Source organism: Dysidea avara, chromosome 1, assembly GCF_963678975.1.
Source record: "Dysidea avara chromosome 1, odDysAvar1.4, whole genome shotgun sequence".
Lineage (NCBI taxonomy): Eukaryota > Metazoa > Porifera > Demospongiae > Dictyoceratida > Dysideidae > Dysidea > Dysidea avara.
The window spans coordinates 7552816-7573236 of record NC_089272.1 but is presented as its reverse complement, the minus strand read 5'-3'; the positions used below and the strand labels follow the sequence as shown (position 1 = coordinate 7573236).

The following is a 20421-nucleotide window of genomic DNA, read 5'->3' as shown; positions in this document are numbered from 1 at the left end:
TAGAGCTATACTGTTGATGATTCTATGCCAAATACGTGTAAGATTGCCACCTATATGAGTTATGTTCCAGGGTCCAGTTAGATGTAATTAAAATGCTTTAGTCGTGTGTGTTCTTGTAAATACATAGCTACAACTTCGAGCATTAATCGGATGGCTGCAGGTTCAAGACTGCCCAGGTCCAGTCATGGATTTTTTTTCTCCTTTCTCTGCCTTTTCAAACATACTTTATGTAACAACTTTAAGCAGGCTGTAGGACGAGGTATGATTTATGTATTAAAATAACTTTTGGATCAGCAACTGCCACCGTCACAAGATCCAGGGTGGGGCAAGATGTAGATGTCAATGGGTGTCTGGATTCAGTGGAATGGAATGGTGATTAGGTAATTTCACTTAGTGGTCACCTCTTTATAAGGACCACCTTCTAACAAATACTACCTCTTTATAAAGACCATTTAACTTTAATGTCTAAATTGTTGTTTTTGAGAGTATCCCCATGTTTTATCTATGAATTGTGCACAACATGTTATGCTCACAGTGAGCGATTCACGTAAGATACGTACAACAATAAACTGTACAAAAAATGTGTCCATGAAACTAAGCAACTAAAGGAGCTAATATCTGGTGAGGCCAAGAAATGAATATTATTACTGGAACTAACTATAATTTACAAAAATCTATATAACATTGATCCTTTAACATTGCATTGTGCAGTCTGACTGCATTCCAAATTAATTCCCTTTTAACTCTAATTGGCTAGTAAATTGGTACCTTTTCAATAGTCATTGTAGAGGAGAAAAAATGTGGCCAAACAACTAGCCAATTTGAGTAGTGTAGTTACAGGAAATTAATTAGGAAGGGGGACCAAATTTTTATAAATCAGATATATAGTTGCTGGTATTAACATTATGTGTGACCGGATTTGCAAAAAGGGGTCTTCCACACATATCCAATTTACCAACTTTGACAATTCATAACTTGAGATTGGAAAACATTACTGACTTGAACTTTGGTCAGAAGTGAGCACCAACATAGGTTAATGGATGGAGAAAATTTCAGGTTTGTATATCGTTCTTGAACACTAAGTTATGGTCTTCCAAGCTCATAGAATTGGATGTGTGTGGAAGACCCCTTTTTGCAAATCCGGTCACATATTATTTTATTACTTGGCCTCACCAGATATTAGCTCCTTTAGCTGTCAGTTCCTTTTAGTTTCATGGAAACGTCATTTTTGTACAACCAATTGCAAGCTGTTTTCGCATGGGGGTATTGCTGAATTACAAACCAGATATCACTCTGATTTTTCTAGGCACGTGGCACACAACTGATCAATACCTAATTACCGTTCCATTTACCATTCCAGTCCACCATTCCATTCCACTGAATCCAGACGCCCTGATGTCAATCCCCAGTAGGTGTATGGTGATCCCCGAGGTTGGTGTTGATGATTAACAGACATTATGCACTCAGCCACATCAGCTAGTTAGAGAACGTTAAGTCAGGAGTCTTCTTGGTATTTCCAATAAACCGCTATTGTGCATGTTCATAACTGACTTTACAGTACATTACATTGGTAAACTTTGCATCTCTATGGTTGGAGGTGAAGTATGCTAAAAGAGCTGACTTCAAGGGAATCAAGGGGGAGGAGTTATACTTACCAGTTTGAATGTAAAAAATTATATTGAACTTTAAAAATTACATTCCAGTATTCCACCATTCAGTAGTAGTCCACTCTACTGTTTGCAGTATAGCTGAATTAAGGGAGAGCACTGAAGCCATACAAGTGGGAAAGCATTTCCGGTGGTTTGGTCGCTGCTATAATAGGAAGGCAGGTTAATAGGAATCTGTTTGAGTCCGGCGACTCTGAGATACGTGGCTAATATGATGCGAGCTATGTTGTGCGTGCTACAGCTACTAGTCCTACTGGAGATCACGATGGCCAGCGCTCAGACGACGGCTCAATCTCGGGCCCAATGTACTGCTGGAGATCGCAACATTGAACCATTAATAAAGTGACCGACTTTACCGCCTATAACCTACTCGTGTATAGTGTTTGTGTGTCTAGGGACGGGTACTGGAAGGTGGAATTGGCAGACGCTCACTGCAGTTTTCTAGATTTTTCCCACTCTTGTACGTTATACATGGCGTACTGTCAGCCTTTACCAGCTAATGGAATTCCCGGTTGCGGTGCGAATGAGTTGGGACCGACAAGTCTATGCGTCACGAACGGCACAGTAGGATATAGTATGGGTGCTTATGATGATTCCAATAACCCTTTCTTGTACAACGGTGAGTAACTAATTATAATGTATAGCATATCAAAACATATGTATGGGATTTGTCAAATCAAGCATTTTCAGGTGGTCAACATTAAAAGTTTTCAAATACTGGGTTAAACCTTTAAAATTTAAGAATTATGCTTTAAATAAATCTAATATCTGTTTAACATCCTTTTTGAAACCTCAACTTGGTAAAACAGGCTGATCATAAAATCTCATCATTCCTTGTCATTTGTTGTCCAATACATGTATTTTACACTACACGCAAAAACACTAATTTACAACCTTTAACTCACAAAATTTCTACATCACACCATACAATAAAAGAAAGCCCTTGAATTTCTCTATCCAATTCCGACCGTACAAATGGGAAAATGTCACCATAGCGACAGGTATTTACTGCTGATGATGACATAATACGCGCTCCATACATTAACCTATTGGAAAATTTAATTATCTCGCCGGGAAAATCCCAATTTACAAGTTGTTATCCTCAACCAAATTCGCTAAATTTGGTATCATTCTACGCAGCGAAGGATGCTTAATAAGACTCCGACCGTACAAATTGTTAAACAGGTTAGTTTATAGAAATATGTTTAAAAACACGTGTTTTTACGGGCATTCTGAACACGTAAATTTTGCGGTACAAGGCTCCTTTCTAGCTTCCCCTTCGTTACTACACAAAGAACTTATACATGAATCGAATCGCCTTTTATCAAGGAATCTGATAAGCCAAACTTCGTGTCTGTCAACCAAAGTACGCGGAAGTTATGGCGCCTTGTTTAGAGGACGGTGTTATTTTATACGATACGGGCGTAACCCATTCGGAAATCCGGAATATCTTACACAAGTTTTGATATGGTAAACCCGGCCCACACTGCATGCTATTGCTAGCCCCAGTGAATAGCTGTGTTGAAGAATTTAAGCAAAAATTAGCCCCTTCTATGTATATAGTTAAGTAACTTATCGTAATTTTATAGTTTATTATTGTAATTGTACATATGTATATAATTAAGTAACTTGTCATAATTGTACATACTTTTATAGTTAAATAACTAATTGAAATTGTACAAATGTAATTGCACATCAGCATTATACCCCTGGAGGGTCCTGCTGATTAACAATAAATAGCTATGCATAATTGGCCGGGCATGTGGATTTTAACACGAGTGGAGTAACTTCTATCATATTGAAGACAAAGGTGAAGAAGAGACCAAAGCTGAACCCTACCCTAACGCTAATACTACTTTTCGTGTCCCCTAAAGTTGAATGCTCGGGGCAACCTACTAGACGCATACCCTAAAGTCAAATACTCAGGGCAACCTACTAGACACATGCCCTAAAGTTGAATACTCAGGGCATAGCATACAACTAGTGTGCTTGATAGTGAGAGAAATCTAGTGGACTGCCGGAACAATAGCCCTGACAAAATATATCTGGCTGCTGGAACAATAGCAACTTCGTTTAAGTTATAGTACATGTCAAGGTTGAAACTGGATCAGAAGGATGGCCCGCTGACCCAGACAGTAACCCAGATATAGACCCCATGTGCACTAAGGTGTGGTCCGGCGAATAGTTGCTATGGTTCGTGATGATTTACGGGGAGAAATGAGGGCAAAATTATCAAGCAATCTATTGCAAAAACCTTCCCTAGTTGGCATAACTTGCCATGCAACAAGCTATGTTATGTACTTTTACCTAGTAACATACTTTTCAACAGCACTCCTCTGTTTTCCAGTACAATTACATTCACATTACATTTAAAAATATTTTTCCTAGCATGGAATAAATACATTTCTGCCCTCAAAAAATGGCAGATGCACCATTTTGATGATGTAATAAAGTGCCATATGCCTTAGTGCGCACGGGGTCTATATGCTGACATATCAAGTGCAATTTATGGCATGGGGACGATTTTGCCTGCAGTTAGTATGGCAAGGATTGTTTATTGGATTAATTCAGCAGTTAGCTACACGTTAACCACAGACAATTGTGGTACAGTATATCCGTCTAGCTGCCATGAAATAAAGGAAGATAATATGTTAGTTTGTATATTAGATTCCCATACAACATCATTCATGACTACGTATGAGTATATAGCTAGGTACAAGACACTTTTTAACGCTTTGTGCTTATTGCTTACTACATAAACCCACAATTAAACCTTTTGGTGTATGTGTAGACATTATGTGTGCGTTGCAATGATCAATTAAAGCCTTGTTGTTATTGTTATGTTACCCATGCAAGATTTCCCATAATCAACATTTGCATCATAAATACATTTACAAAACACAGGAACTCCTAAGTGCTACAAGGAATCTTTGGCACTTATAAGCTCCTGGTGTACTACATGTACAATTGTCAGTAGTCACTAGTTATAGTAGTCACTAGTTATAGTAGTCACTAGTTATAGTAGTCACTAGTTATAGTAGTCACTAGTTATAGTAGTCACTAGTTATAGTAGTCACTAGTTATAGTAGTCACTAGTTATAGTAGTCACTAGTTATAGTAGTCACTAGTTATAGTAGTCACTAGTTATAGTAGTCACTAGTTATAGTAGTCACTAGTTATAGTAGTCACTAGTTATAGTAGTCACTAGTTATAGTAGTCACTAGTTATAGTAGTCACTAGTTATAGTAGTCACTAGTTATAGTAGTCACTAGTTAAGATAAGTTTGGTAATAAAGTTTGGGAACCCATGACCATCCTGGTCCCTCCTCCAGAGCAAGCCTTATAATAATACAAACAGCCAAAACAAAATTTGCCAAATTTTAGTCTCACAAAAAACCGGTGAGGCTACAATGAAGGGCTGCACTTCACATAATGGTCATGACTGAATAGGCCAGGCTTTAGGAATGCAATCAGTGTTAATTGTCTATTGCATAATCACTGGATGCTGTGGTTGCCCATAAAAAATGTAATGAGCCATTGGGAAAACAATTAACTAACAGTAAAATTTGGTTACTTAAAAAGTATACAGTATGTTCTAATTTTTTGTACATGGAAAGAAACTACATTGATTTCTCTTTTGTTTCGTGGTTGTCCACTGTGAATAGGAAGAAGGATGCCTGAGTTATAGGGTGGGGAAGTTAGAAATGTTACCAGACAATGTTTTCCACAGCTAATATTCATAAGTTCAGAGTCAGAAAATCACGCAGGGACTCCAACAAATCTTAACATAACCTTTGTTGTGAATCAATTCGCAAGAAACTGCTGAATCAACAGGTTGGGCCAACTAAGTCAACAGCATGTTCAGGGAGCCCAGATACATCATACAGGTGATTGTAAGTAGGCCTGCGCCTAATGTGCCGGAATAATTTTGAAAATAATAGGTCACCAATTTTGTGAGAATAATTAGGATTGTTACAGTAATAATTTTAGAACTATCGGACGTCCACGGGAATAATCGGTGGATTTAAGGGGTATTTCTCTTCTTGAGTAGCTAAAAGGAAAGTTAAGCTACAAAGAATGATGTATAGCTGACATTATTATAAGAGTGCTGCAAAGTGCTGGCTGAAAAGAGGCTGAAAAGCTTCTAAAAGATCGATATACTCTATTAAATGCTCAAATACTCTAATAGAGCAATCAGGTCATTTTAAGTTAACAATTTGCAGTCAGTATCAGGGATCTAACTGCATGATTATCTACAATTCTGAAGCTTGTACATCTTATACCAGTGTATCTTCTTCAAGTCTTTGAGTATATTGATTGATATCATTATCTTGGTATGTACAGTTACTGTAGTTTAAATATACTAGCAGCCAATAATTGGTAGCATTTGAATTATTACTACCAGTTATATTATTATGAACTCTTGTTACTGCACATAGCTTTTCTGAGTTTGTTGTAACTACTTATATGGTTACAAAAATGGTGTGTAAGATGGAATATTTCATAACAATGGTTATTAATTAATTCTTGGAAAAACTCCTTATGAGCAACTTGAAAACTAAGCAACTAGCCACAGAAACTGAGAATTATTATGGAATAATAGGCTAGATACAAGAATTAAAAAAGAATAAAAGGTAAAATTTTGTAGGCTCAAGCCTAATTGTAAGGCTTGCTCTTGTACTGTACGTCTGGTAAACAAGGATAACAAGCAGCTGCTTGTGTGTTTTGCCTTCAGAAAACATTCTCATTACACATTCTAACCTTTATTGGCTCATAACTCAATAGTGGCTTAGCAGACAAACACCACAATAGCTATACAATAGTGAGTGTTTCCTGAATACTTGTAAGGTACGAACAGCCCCTACAATATTCTGGTATATATCTGCACTACACAATGTGTTTTCTAGACGTTTATGATGCAATGCATGTTGTACACACAGTGGGCTTTATGGGTAGTCTTCTTGTAACAAATAACATCTAATAAGGAGAAACTGCAGAGCCACAGAATACATAGGACTGTCTGTCCATAAACATAAACAAACAATACAAGCTTCACTGCATGATTTGATTTTAGTGTTAAGCAGGTTCACAGGGGCATAGGAAGATTATGGGTGCCCTACTATAGATTGACTTGATTTTTTCTTCAAAGAATTTCTAGTTGCATTAGAAATGGTACTGAAGGGTGGAATCAACAACTCTGTTTAGCATATAGACATTAACTAATAAACAGTTAAATTTACCACACTTTTGTTTAAGCCTATAAACACCAGATCAAGGCAGATGATATCACTGACAAGTTAGAAAAGGAAGGATGAGTTTGCATGGCAAGAAATGTTTATGAGTGCCCAAGTGTCCATGGCATCCATGCTTCCTACCATACATCCCTACTGGTACAAACAGTGGACTGGACAGAACTACCTGATCACCTGGTGACAACAGCAGACATGGACTTTTTAGACAAAAACATCCCTTTCTACTGAAATATCAGGCTCAACCAGCATTACAGGCCAACCATGCAAGCTGGATGAGCCTTTGAAACTTTTCCTAGTGCCTAGTTTCGTCACGAATCAATTATTTTTCAACACGGAATATTGTATAAAAGTATATATGTCATCGCTGCATCATTTCTGATCCACGACGACACTTCGAATAATCAATCCACGGACTGTGGAAATTTTTTTGTTAAATTACAATCACCTAGTTTGCTGTTTTAGTTGTTTGATCTGATATAGTATTGTATGCTCTCACTTGAAACTTTTAATATACAGTGTAAGCTCTCAATTCACTACAAATTTGATGTTATACTGAAGGGATAACTCCTGTGGCAACAAAATTATTATAGTCAAGTTGCCACAGGAGTCATTCCTTTGGTATGAAATCCATACACTGTACTTCTGAATTTACAGCATAGGAAGCCTATACACACCTAAACTGCCACAAGAAAAAATTTTATGTGCATTGCTGTTGGACATCCAGTTTGACCACAAAGTGGTGTGAATCTATTTTGTAGTAAACCCAAAGAAGCCAGATTGTGATCAGTTAGTGCAGTGTGGGATAAAGTAAGGATTCAATTTTTGGTCAGGTGGTTATTTCTTCACTAACATATAGTCCCTACTAGGTTGCATAATTCCTTCCACTTGTGTGTAATAATTGTCTACCCACTGGTTGATCTACTTTACAAAGTCTTTGAATCCTTTTCAGCTATAGGAAGTGTGAGTGGTGTATATTGCAAGACACACATGGATTTGTGGCTTGCTACAGTCAGGAGCTCATAAGTGCTGCACCTTAGTAGCTCCCGCCACAGTATACTTCATCTTGGTTATAACACAAAATAACTGTATAATATACTAATCCTATACCTTTCATTTTGCCACTAAAGGAAGCCACAAACCTGTTTGTGATTACTTAATGGAGTAGACAGATGCTAACAGCATCACAGGGTGAACCTGAGTAGGTCAATCATGTATATGGAATATTGATGCAAATAGCCATCATGTAGTTTCTTGTTGCAGCAGTACTGTTATAAACATGAAAAGAGTTCATGGACTGGTGTTGATGATATAGCAAATGTTTCTGCAATTTAACTGATTCAGTCTACGTAAAATAGTTGGAGATAAGTAACTATAGTAACTAGCTAAATGTAGCTATTCTGTAGACCATGTATTTTACTATCAGTTAGTGTATCATGCTCGATCAGTGACATCTGACAACCAGACAATGTAGTTATTGCATTCAGACATTGTGTTTGATTGACTCATACACTATATACAACTGCTGGAGTGCAGCCTATCAAATACAGTGGCATTTAATAAGCAAAATTAATTTTGTTGATGGTTTCTGGTGACCACAAGTTATGATTTTTCCCTGGTGGTGGTTCATAACAAACACATTATTGGAACATCAGAATCCATAACAAAATTCATCATGTGATGGGTGATAGCACCAGACCATATGTGACCGGATTTGTGAAAAGGTACCTTTTTCACGCACAAAATTTGACCCATTTTTTGACCTTTGAAGCTTCATAACATTTTGATCGTTTTATATAATTACCTAAAATTTTCCATGAGTGTAGCTACAGTATCTGACTGCAATTTTAAACTAAGAGCAAGTCAATCAGTGTAAAGGGTCAAGTGTTACATCACTTTGTTTGCTGATATGTAAAATGTGTGGAAAAGGTGCCTTTTTGCAAATCCAGTCACATATTGTGTATTGTGTAGTGGTAGTTCACTGGCACTGATGATTACAAGTTTATGCAAGGGGTCTCTACCGTATAGCAATAAATTATAATTAGCTACCATTTTAATCTTGGAGGCTAACTGTTTACAGTAATTCATGAAGTTTAAGACCTTAAACTAAGTTAATGTGGGTAGGGCTGCAGTTAAACAGTAATCCATCAGTTGAGTGAGTCAGTGTAGCTAATTGCAATTACATCACGTGCACACGTGTGTGCGCTTATTGGATTTATATGTGTGATAAGTAGCACCATGTGTCATAGCAGTGGCATGGAGTGAAGATAGCTTGGAATACTTGTATGTGGTGTTTATTGGGAGCTTATTTGGTAGGTCATAATTACAAAGTTCTTCAATCCGGTTATAGTCGTTGTGACCGGTTGGAAATGCCAGTACGCTAACCATATTACTATACCTTATCTTGTGTAGACATATACCACTCTCCCAATCGCAGAAGTATTGATAACCAAGAAATGCATGTTACTATGCTGACTAAGGAATGCCAGTACCATTCTTATTGAGCTTAGTGGGAGAGCATTTGTAGTTGATAATTTCCCTGTGACTGGTCGGAAAATGACAGTATGGCAGGTTGCTATTATTTGATCTCTGCTACACAAACACATTACTATACCCTATTTTGTCTAGGCAGTCTGGTGCATATACAAATTTCCCAATTTCAGAAGTACCCTTAACTAAAAAATGCATGTTAGCATTCTGACTTAATAATGCAAGTTCTGTTGTTATTTTGCTAGTGGGTAGAATACAAAATGGTTGGTTATCTCCCTGGGCTGTAAAACTGTATGCTTGGCTGTAAATTGTGTCATTAATTTACCGAAGTATTAATTGGAATAAGAAGCCACCTAACAGCTAAGCATCACCTCCTTAGACCTCCTCTTTCTGTTTCTCAAACCTCAATAGGCTACAAACCACGTGCTTTCTAGGACAAAGCCAGACAACCAAAAAAAAAACCAAAGGGTGCAAATGTAACAATCCAAATGCTATAGTTGAATGTTGTATTAGAGCATTTAACCTTGTATACTAAAATATACAGTGGACTTTTCTACCCAGATCTCCATTATCTAGGCACATCTGTTGTCCATTGACTATGCCAATCACAATATGGAAGCATTCACTTGTCCTCTCATGTTGCTAAATCATGCCTATATGTAAATCTGATATGCTACTCTCCATCATGTTTGCGTATTTGCTTTACTAACCATGTTCTAATAAGGCATATTCACATTCACATAGACAGTGAACCCAAGTCACTAATAATTTATATATATCTTTGGTGCGTGCATAAGTGAGGTACGTACCTGAGTTTATTTATGTGTATCACAGTGGTTCTGTGCACAGTCACCAACTATACCATGGGGAAAAATAATAAAAATAAAGGTTTGCACTGTAGGGCATGTTTTTTAACAATGTTGATACTAGGATTGGATATACCTGTGAAGTTGTGCATGCATTACCTATGCACAACTACAGGCTGTGTGCCCCTTGGGTTTTTCATTGTCACTACCACTATCCACCTTGCTCCAACTCTGTGATAGATTGCTTACGGACTATTTGCCTTTTTTTTCTGTAACAGCTACATCACTTGCGGGGAGACTACACATCATCTTGTCACTTGCTGAAGGTACCTATGTCTACTAGACATCAAAGTCTAAAACTGTCATATTACATATTATAATATAAGGCTTGCTACCTATAGCTATAAGTATATTTCAATCTTATCATTACTCACATATAATACTGCATCCTCATCTGGGTGAGTGTATCTTCTGTGCATCTTTATCAGTATGGACCTCTCATGTTGCAGTTTTGTACTGTACATGTAAACCAGTTATGTTACAGGTTTCCCACCAAGAGGGTTGGCTTGGGGGAAAGGTTCGCTAATCACTCACCTTTCTATGGCACTAGTAAATATGGACAGGTCATCCCCAAGCCATTAGGTTGGTGGGTAAATGAGACCAGTGTGGTACTTAGGTTTGTAATATTATACCAGTAGAAAGGGAGAAAGGACTTTGTAAATACAGGAAGTGCTGCAGTGGGACTCTGGGAACCTGTACATTTACCAAACCCAACCACCATCCTAGGACGGGAGTTGTATCCAAGGACCATTAGTCCTACTACCAACATTAATGTGTGTATAGTGCTAAGCAATTTTGATATTTCAATAACAGTACAGTATTGTCAACTTGATGTTGCAGTAGAGTTGCAATGATACAGTGTGTAGATGTATTGATATTATTGCCTCTGGTGTATCACGATACAGCGATATATTGCATGATACGAAGTGGAGTCTAAACAACGATCTGTGTCGTCATATCAAATAAGTGAGCTATTTTTTCTTTGAGAAGCATTACATACTACTCAGCTTAATCGCAATGTGCAATAATTTGATTGTCAGCCATGTTAGCAAGCCACGATATGTCGACATATCACAATATGCGATATATCGATACGGTTTGACTTTGTATCGACAGGGGCAGATCCAGAGCTTGAAAAGAGGGGTGCACATTGCTGAAAAATTGAAGAGCAAAAAATATATTTAAAATAAGTATTTTAAAAAAGGCCACAACAATAATGGCTGTCCTTTACCGAATCTATATAAAGTAGCTTCATAGTTAAGCTACACTGCCTCATGAACACTGTGACTGCTTTATTAGAGTGATTGATTGCTCTATTAGAGTATCTCGATCTTTTTTGAAAGGGGTGAAGGATAGGCCTGTGGGAATTATGCTGGAATAATTTAGGGAATTTTGATTGCAGAAGCTATGCTGGAATTATTCTAGCATAATTTGGGAATGTTACAAATAAATGAGAATAATACATGAATAATCAGCACATTCAACTAGCACCAGACAAACTAAGTAACAGAAAACAATCCATTATCAGCAGCATCTGAGTGAGTCTTTTCACTGTTGGAAGTCTTCTTTCAACTCCCAGCAGCAAAGTTCATCACAAGAGTGACAAGACTACATAGAGGTGTCCTTATTAAAGTTGCAGTATAATAGTCGTCCACGTTTATGAGCACTAAATTGGATGGCTGCAGGTTCAGCCTGCCCAAGTCCAGTCATGGATGTTTTTCTTCATTCCTAAACTTTTAAAACATACTTAATGAAGTTAATGTGTTTGTTAATGAAGGGCAGGCTGTAGGACCAGGTGTCCTACAGACCTGCTATAAATCCTTAAGAAAAAAACTAAATTATGTGTGTATAATAAATTAATAATGCAGTTACATAAGAAATTAGTGTGCAGTGTTTTGCTAGACTTTTTTTGTATGTGCATGTTAGACAGTTTTGCTATGTTTTGTGAATGTACGTACCAACTAACTGTAATTCAGTGGGGAATAACGATAAATCAGAAGCATAAAAAGAATAAAAATGAGCAAATTGATGAAATTTTAGGAGAAATTCAGCACAGAATAATGATGGAAATTTGGAGCATAATTCCCACAGGCCTAATGAAGGATGAAGGGGGAGGGGGGCATGTCCGTGCCCCCCTCTGGATCTTCCACTTGCACTGATCAATACAGCAATATTGTCTTAAAATGATACGATACGCGATATATTGATTAATTGTGCATCTCTAATCTATATTGCAGTATAACTAATCAATCAATTATTGGCATGCATTAGTTGATGAGTTGATGATCTAAAGTTATAGACCCTAGTCATTTTCAGTAAAGGTAGAATTGTGTGAAAGCTGATTGCAATATGTACATAACAATATCCATTCATATGTACTGTAAGTATGCACTTCTTCATACAGACTTATTCATTTATATATAAGACTTGTGTTTTAGAATCCATGGTATTTGCGGTAGTCAAATATTGGATGGTATCAAAAACAGGTACCACGATTTGACTAAATATTGTCATATTGCTCAGCACTAATTCTGTGTTTCTTTTCATACAATGCTTGACAACACAAAATGATCCACTAGTGTGGCACCATAATATGGGTTATCAGGTAGCTTCCATCTATAATATATGGTGGCAATATTTCAGTTATGATTAAATATACTGCATGCAGCTAATATCATGCAATACAATTAACATGTATAACATCACTTTGGTTAGTGACATGTTATATATCACACAAAGAGTATTAAGTCTATAATAGTATTGTCTCTTATATACTCCTTTACATGTTATATTATTTTTTCAAATAGCACTTATGGCATATTTTAATTACTTTATTGCATTCTTCTATTGCTATGGTGGCATTGTATGTGTTTGCTTGCTATATAGCTAGAATTAGATGGTATCAAGGCACACTGCATGTAGTGTGTTGTGTGGCCAAGAAAGCTGGTATCCCTCTTTGAGTTTACATAGGCCAAATTTTTTGTGAAAATTGTCAGGTGTGTACAGGGTATAAGTTAACCATCATAGCATACCTTTTAGTGGTATGAAAGAAATCGGAGTCGCAGCTATAGAGTTACACTAAAAGGCAAAAACTAGTGCTGGGCGGTATTGAAAAATAGCAAACGGTATACCTTCCATAAAAAGTATCATGGTATTATTAAATATCATGGTATTAATGTAAGAGCCATTGGTATTAAAGTAACTGCTGTTTACCTCAACAAAAGCACCAAATACCCATGGTAGCTCAGCAAACCTCAGGTACAAATTACCACAAACAAACTTGTTTACATAGTTTGGTTAGCTGACTACCTGCCTACAAACATTGTCACATGTCTAGTTACCTTCTAAATATGGGATGAAACAAGCCCACAGGGAGGCCATAGTGCCCAGACAGTATGGCGGTACTAAAAAAAAAACAGGTGGTATCAAAACTGGTATGACTTATATATCGCCCAACTCTAGCAAAAGCCAAACAAAAATGTAATAAAAAAAGCTTCTTGGGGTTCAAACCATTTCCTCCATACTTATACCCAAACTCTTATTGAGCCTCTTAGTAGGTAGCTATGTCATGACTGTATATAGTACCTCACTTAATGTCTACATTATGTTTTGAAAGTTCATAAACCTGTCAATGATATTCTTTGATTGTTACAAAACATTCTGAGTGTGTTTTATTAAAAATATTAGATTATTACTAAATTGTTGACAAATAAACGTGTGACTGTAACTTCTGTCTTCAGAGATAAGAAACAAAAAAGTGTCAGTAAAAGCATCAGAGTATGGCTTAAGTACAAAACGTGAAAGCCATGCAAAAACAGCTACTGTGAAAAAATTCAGTGCACTTGGATGAGTTATAAAGCTGTGAAGTCAAAGGTGGCAGCCTTAATATTAACATCAATTCAGCAATTTCTTGGCCACCACCTTTGAAAGCTGTACCTTTTTTTACAGCTCGGCTATATTTGTGTGGACATTATAATAATATAACATATTTGTAACTTGTGTACAGGAATTAAAGAAACTGAACTCGGGGCAGTTTTTAGAAATGGATCTACCACCAATCTGTGTTTAGATTCACTTTCAACCTCAATATTATTTGAATGCAATCCACATAATGTGTGGGAAAATGATGAAGTAAATGCTGTTGATGTTTCAGCTTATCTGATAAACTTCTACCTCAAATTTGAAAATACTTGTGAAGTAAGTTTTAATGTACAAACTAGTAGTGTTTTAATTGTCAAATATTGTTAAACTCTGCTCTGGCTTCAGATCCGTGTATATGCTTTCAGATAGGGCAAAGAACTGTTCTACAGTGTCTTTTTGTCTTGAAATGTGAAGCAGTAGAATATGTTAATTAAGCATAGAGCATTTTCTCAACCTACAATAATATTTGTGACTGGATCTACGAAAACCGTTCTTATCGCCCAAGACAGGAAGTATGATTTTTTCACACAAATACAAGGCTTAATGAATGCACTATCAAGTTTCACTGCCACAATCGACCAAAGTAAAGTGGTCTGCCTTTGCTGGCTGCTTTTTTAGAGCACAGTGGCAAGCCGTACAAGTGGTCTTGGGTCTTGATGGAGCCCTGGCCAACCAGGGGATGGCTGTGTGTGGCTGTACAGCTCTGTGGTGTTGGACAATGACCTGTGCTGTAGATTTCCTTTCATTTTAGCCAGTTCTGAGCCCTGAATGGCCTATAACTTGGCCTAATTCATCCCAGCACGTTTCTTTTCAATTTTTGAACACCATCTTGCCCACCTTCCAGGACCCCCGCCTCCCACCCTTCTGGAGCTCGCCTGGTACAGACAACCTCGGTTTAAAACTATCTAAAATGGCGGGAAACTTAGCTGTTGACTACTTTTTCAGTGGATGATCAGGAAGGTAAGAAATTGTTGTGAAACGTGTGAAAATTTGGTATGATTAGCTACCACCATTGACCAGCTACAACACAGTGAATATTTAAAACCGACGTTTCTCGATACTTTGAAATGGGCGATAAGAGCGGTTTTCCCAGAGACGGTCTCATTTAAGATAAAGTTTGTACAATGAGTCTTCATTTATTTTGAGTGTCCTACCGCAGGTCTTGAGCAGATTTTTATAAGCTTTGCGTATAAGACTTTATTTGTGCTGAGGTATCTTTATTTTACAACCAGGCACTAAGGAGGGGGGTAGTTGTGACAAAAGGCTAGTTGTGAATTATATGGTGGGATTGTAAAAGTAAAAAAAATAATAACAAGCTGCATCAATTTAAATTTATTCCTCACCAGTTAAATGTGGCAAAATGTAGAACAATACTCTACATACTTGTATAGCCTGTAACCAGATGCTTATTGTAAACATGTTAGTTCTCTGTTGAATTTGGGTACAGCAAACTGTGCAAGCCAGCAGTTTGTGGATCACCACAACATGATACAACAACGCTAAGCAGGTAATATATAGTACTATAGCGGTAATAGTTTAGTGACGTGTGAAAATTATTTATCTAGTCCTGATTACTGGCAAGTCAGTATACCAGAAGAATCGTGTCAGGGATTTTTTAATGGTGGTGGCTGCACCTTGTACATGAGTTTCTGTAAACCACTGTCTGGTATTGATCATTGTAACAACTTTGTGAATAGTTCAATATGTATCACCAATGGTACAACAGATTATAGTCTTGGATCATACAATAATCGTCTTAACCCATTTGCAGGTTCTGGTAAGTGCCCTATACAGTTCTGCTCTTCTAATTTATGATCCATGTTGTACTTTAGACAATGAAACATTGTTAGTAGCTTACAAAGATGGTAGCCAAAATCCAGGATGTCCAAGTGGGAATGTGGGATCTATCATCACCCTCAAATGCGCAAAAGAAGCAAAATGGAGAGAGTCTGGAGGCAAGGGGGATGCTTCTGATTATTTGATTGGACTGTTACAAAATCCAGAAGATGCTTGTTTGGTATGTCAAATCATAAGCATGTGACTGTACTGTTCACAAGATGTGTATACAATACCCACATGCAATATAATCAGCACCCAAAATGTCAGGCAATTTCATTGCATGTATGACACTTCTTATCAGTGGCATATCTACTTGTGGATCTAGTCTACTAGCCTTACCAGAGGTATCTCCATGCCGCACTTTAATAGAACAGTCAAATGATCCAAATAATGGTTGGAGTTGCATGTAACCTTTTTGCAAAAAAGCCTATGCACAACTCCTGAGTACTGCTTGTTTTCTCATTTTGAGTCTTTGGCCCCCCACTGGAAGTTACTTGTTGCCAGTAAATAGAGGAAGATCTTATACTAACAATTTTACTAGCTGCTGATGTTCTTGAGTGACAATATGACCATAATCCTTCTGTACAAGGTGGTTATAACTCAAGTATTAGTGCTAGGTACACATACATATGTATACATGTTTCATCCAAAGCAGTGTGTGTGGTTACATACATACATACATACATACATACATACATACAGTTGTTATCTGTGGTTGAAATATAGTCAGTTTGTATTCATAGAATTGTAAAAACTATAGTATAATACAGTATGTGACATGCTGAGCAAATTTTCGTATGCACTGAAATTAAGCTCAAATCAATAAAACCTGTATACCACTGGATTTGCCTGTTTATGGAGAGTAAGAAGATCTTTTTTTCGTGTTCAAACAGCAAAGGATACATGATTTAAGGGAACTTATTTACAATGCGATAAAAACAACGTTCACCGTCGTCATTTCTTAGTTGGAATGGCCTTCTTCTTTATCAACATGGAGGAGTACAAGGAAAACACTTGCCAGTTCATGGTGCACAGATTGAGCCAAGTCCTATCTTCGTGCTTGCTTCAGCTGTGAGTTATGATCAATTATCTAAACTCTTGTAATTTATTGCCCGAATTGTTGTACAAATTGAGTTGATCACTGTTCCAACTATCAAACGCTATAATTCCAATACTATTCATCATAAAAGGCTGAAACGTTCACTGTCCACTCTTTTGTTACTATAGATTACAGAGATGCAATAAAATGGAATTCAAGGAATGTGTGAAAATGGCCGGATTTTGCTCAGCTGGTCATATATATGTGGATCCCCAGACACTTACAACAGGCAGTAAGCCCACATAAAAAAATTATACTCTCTACTAAGTCAAATATTCAAAATATGATATGAAATGCTTAATTGTTACACATATGACTATAGCGACTCTGTGCATTCTGCAATGTATTCACAAGAGTAGTAAGACACATGGAAATGTGTCTTGCGGCCAAGAAAATTGGCATGCCACACCGTGCGTACATTGACAGGAAAAAAGAAAATTAATTTTCATACATACAAAGCTCTGTGATCCCTTTTCCATAGCCCACCATTATTGTGTTATAGTTGTTTGCCAAGTAGAGTAGGCCACACAGCATGAATTTGCTTTTGAGATATGTAGCTATGGGTGGCCAAGGTTTTGATTTTGTTTCTTCATTTTTTGTAAGGTGTCTACAGGGCTAAAGATTTTTCTTTTCACACACTTGCAAAAATTGTTATAAACGCAAATCAGTAAGTTGAGGGATAAATCCATGTACTAAGTCTGATAAATATTCACAGTGCTATGCATTTTCAAAGGATCAACTTTTGTCATGGTTTCAAGGTAACCGTTTATAGGAAAAAGTTGAAATTTGGTGTATAGACCAATTATCGTAGCAATGCCTTATGATGGTAAAAACAAGGAAATTCCCTAACAGATGGTCAGCTAGCAGCTTATCTAGGTAATGAAAGCCATATAAGTGCCAAATATATTCATATGAGGCCTTGTGATAAGGCATTTTGTTAATGTGATTCATTATTGCAATGAATAATTTATCTATATGTCAGCTTACATTACACTATATGATGCTATTTACACTTTGCAGAATACTCTAATAGAACAGTGACTTACTCCAAGTTGACTTACTCCAAGTTGACTTACTCCAAGTTAGGAAACAGTGGACCCTCAGTTATCTAAACCTTAATGTGTCTGTATAGGTGCTCAGAATTGTTTGGATATCTGAAGCTAATACATTTATATACAGAGCATTATTGAAATACTCTAATAGAACATACACCTGTACTTAAAATACTCTAATAGAAAAGCTGTTTCCTAAAAAGAGGATCAGATAACAGAGGATCTAATTAATAAAACAGTCAACTTAATTTTGAAAGCATAATTTTGACCACAATATACTTGATTTTTTTAGCGCTACACGCGCTCAAAAGCATAGTGGATAAAAAATTGAACATAGTATGCTGGGGCCTATTTGCATCAGTTCATCTTTTTGCCTATAGGCCTATAAATCAAAATGTAGTGTGTACTGTCAATGTTATAATGTCATGGTGTACTGTCCATAGCCCATAGTGATTATTACACACACTTTTATCATGGCTAAAACTTGTATGACCAATTGACACAATGAATTATTACATATCCACTCCGAATGTATATATAAGGATTATTGCTGGCCAGATTCATGACTTCATGTGTATAGGTCTATGGCCATTTGAGTCCCTGCCTATTTACACATACCTTATTCTAGTGATGCACCAATAAGATATTTTGTCAATTATCCAATATATATTGAAATTCACATAATGGCCGATACCAATAACCAATCTGATGTTTATGTTCAACTATTACATTTTAAAACTTTACTTTTGTCTTATTGTTATGAAAACAATAACATTAGGGTCAGTAAAATAATTTGCTAATAATTGCCAATACTGACATTGTTGAAATTTGGCCAATAAACCAATTTCCAATCATTTACCAATTAATCGGTGCATCACTACCTTATTCTATACATTGTTATACTGTATTACTGTGCACAGGTGTTCATAGAGTTTACCTACAGTGGAGCATGTAAAATGAATGAAACTTCACCTGGTGGAGAGTCAAATGGAGACCTATGTGGTCCTTCTCTCTTGCTTATTATGCTGCTGATTTGTTCATTAGCTATAGATAATCTCTTTTAGCAATATGAAGGACACAGCAAACATAACCAACATGTATATACTGTCTTATTTCATTATATTTACTTTGCCATGTGCTTTGGCTGTTATAATTATATTACAGTTCAGTGGTGGATCAGACATACAAAATTGGGGGGCTCCACTTTGTGGTCTCTATAGTGTATTGGCCCATCTTGTTATAGTTAGATAGCTAGCTATGTTATGATTATGCGATGCACAGCATTTCACCAAAGAAAGTTATGTACTTGAAGATGTTAGAGAGCCAGTTCTGATCCTTCACAGTAACAGCAGGTGCACTAAAGTCTTTATATTACACAGTACATACTCCTTCCTTCAGTGACTGACTGATTCTGACTTATACAAAAAGTAAGACTCTTTCCAAACAGTGAGTGAACTCCTGGCTTTAGCGATGCACTGTGATTCCCCTCGTTTTAGTGCTTTTATTGCAATGATCCTACTGACTTCCAAAAAATCCCAACTTTTTAACAATTGTAACAAGTACAGTATATTTTCTTGCAGGTCATAGTGATCATGATTTTAGATGGGGTTGTCCCCTACTATTTAAAGTATATACCTTTTACCTACAGTAGTACTTCATTGAACACAAGCAAATCTTATCATTTAGAGCTGTTGTACAAGATTAGCCATGCATGAAGGACAAGTTACATGCATCCATTACACAATATATGTAGGTGCTTACTAGTGGGAATTGATGATGTAGGTATAGTGTATCAACATTAACAATGGTGGTGGTCATATTATCTGGCAGCGGTTGAGTGGTATTTCTGAGAAAGATAGTGGTGATGCAGTCACATTAAATTAATAGCTACAGAGAAAGTGATGGAGAAGTCATAGGACTCATAATTATTATTATGTGAGTCAATTGGGAAAGGTGCACGTGGTGGTGAAGTATTATGTGAGTCAAAAGAAATCACCATAGATGCATACATGCAGCTATAATTATGTGTAGCCCCTTTGTACCTGAGCCCTGAGGTACGCATTTTGCATACTATAGGCAGATCTAAGGACTGGTTATATCAAACACCATGCATGCAAACATATAGTACATTTTACCAATTGTTATTATTATAGCTACCCACTATTTGTACTATATACCCAGCAATCGACCACCCACTAAGTTTGCCTTAAAAAGCGAACACTAGCTACTGCCGTTCAGT

General features: G+C 36.8%; 2 protein-coding genes across 2 annotated transcripts in view; both read left to right on the top strand.

Moving 5' to 3' along the window:
• The window catches only part of LOC136254307 (glucose-6-phosphate exchanger SLC37A2-like), a gene marked incomplete in the record, with an annotated part of 323373 nt that overhangs the window by 86385 nt on the left and 216567 nt on the right, over positions 1-20421 (top strand).
• Positions 1809-19358, top strand: LOC136254271 (uncharacterized). Its single transcript, XM_066046940.1, has 7 exons — positions 1809-2009; positions 2063-2286; positions 14278-14468; positions 15617-15699; positions 15758-15969; positions 16025-16209; positions 19103-19358. The coding sequence occupies exons 1-7, from the start codon at positions 1879-1881 to the stop codon at positions 19244-19246; spliced, it is 1170 nt and encodes a 389-aa protein (XP_065903012.1). The 5' UTR covers positions 1809-1878; the 3' UTR covers positions 19247-19358.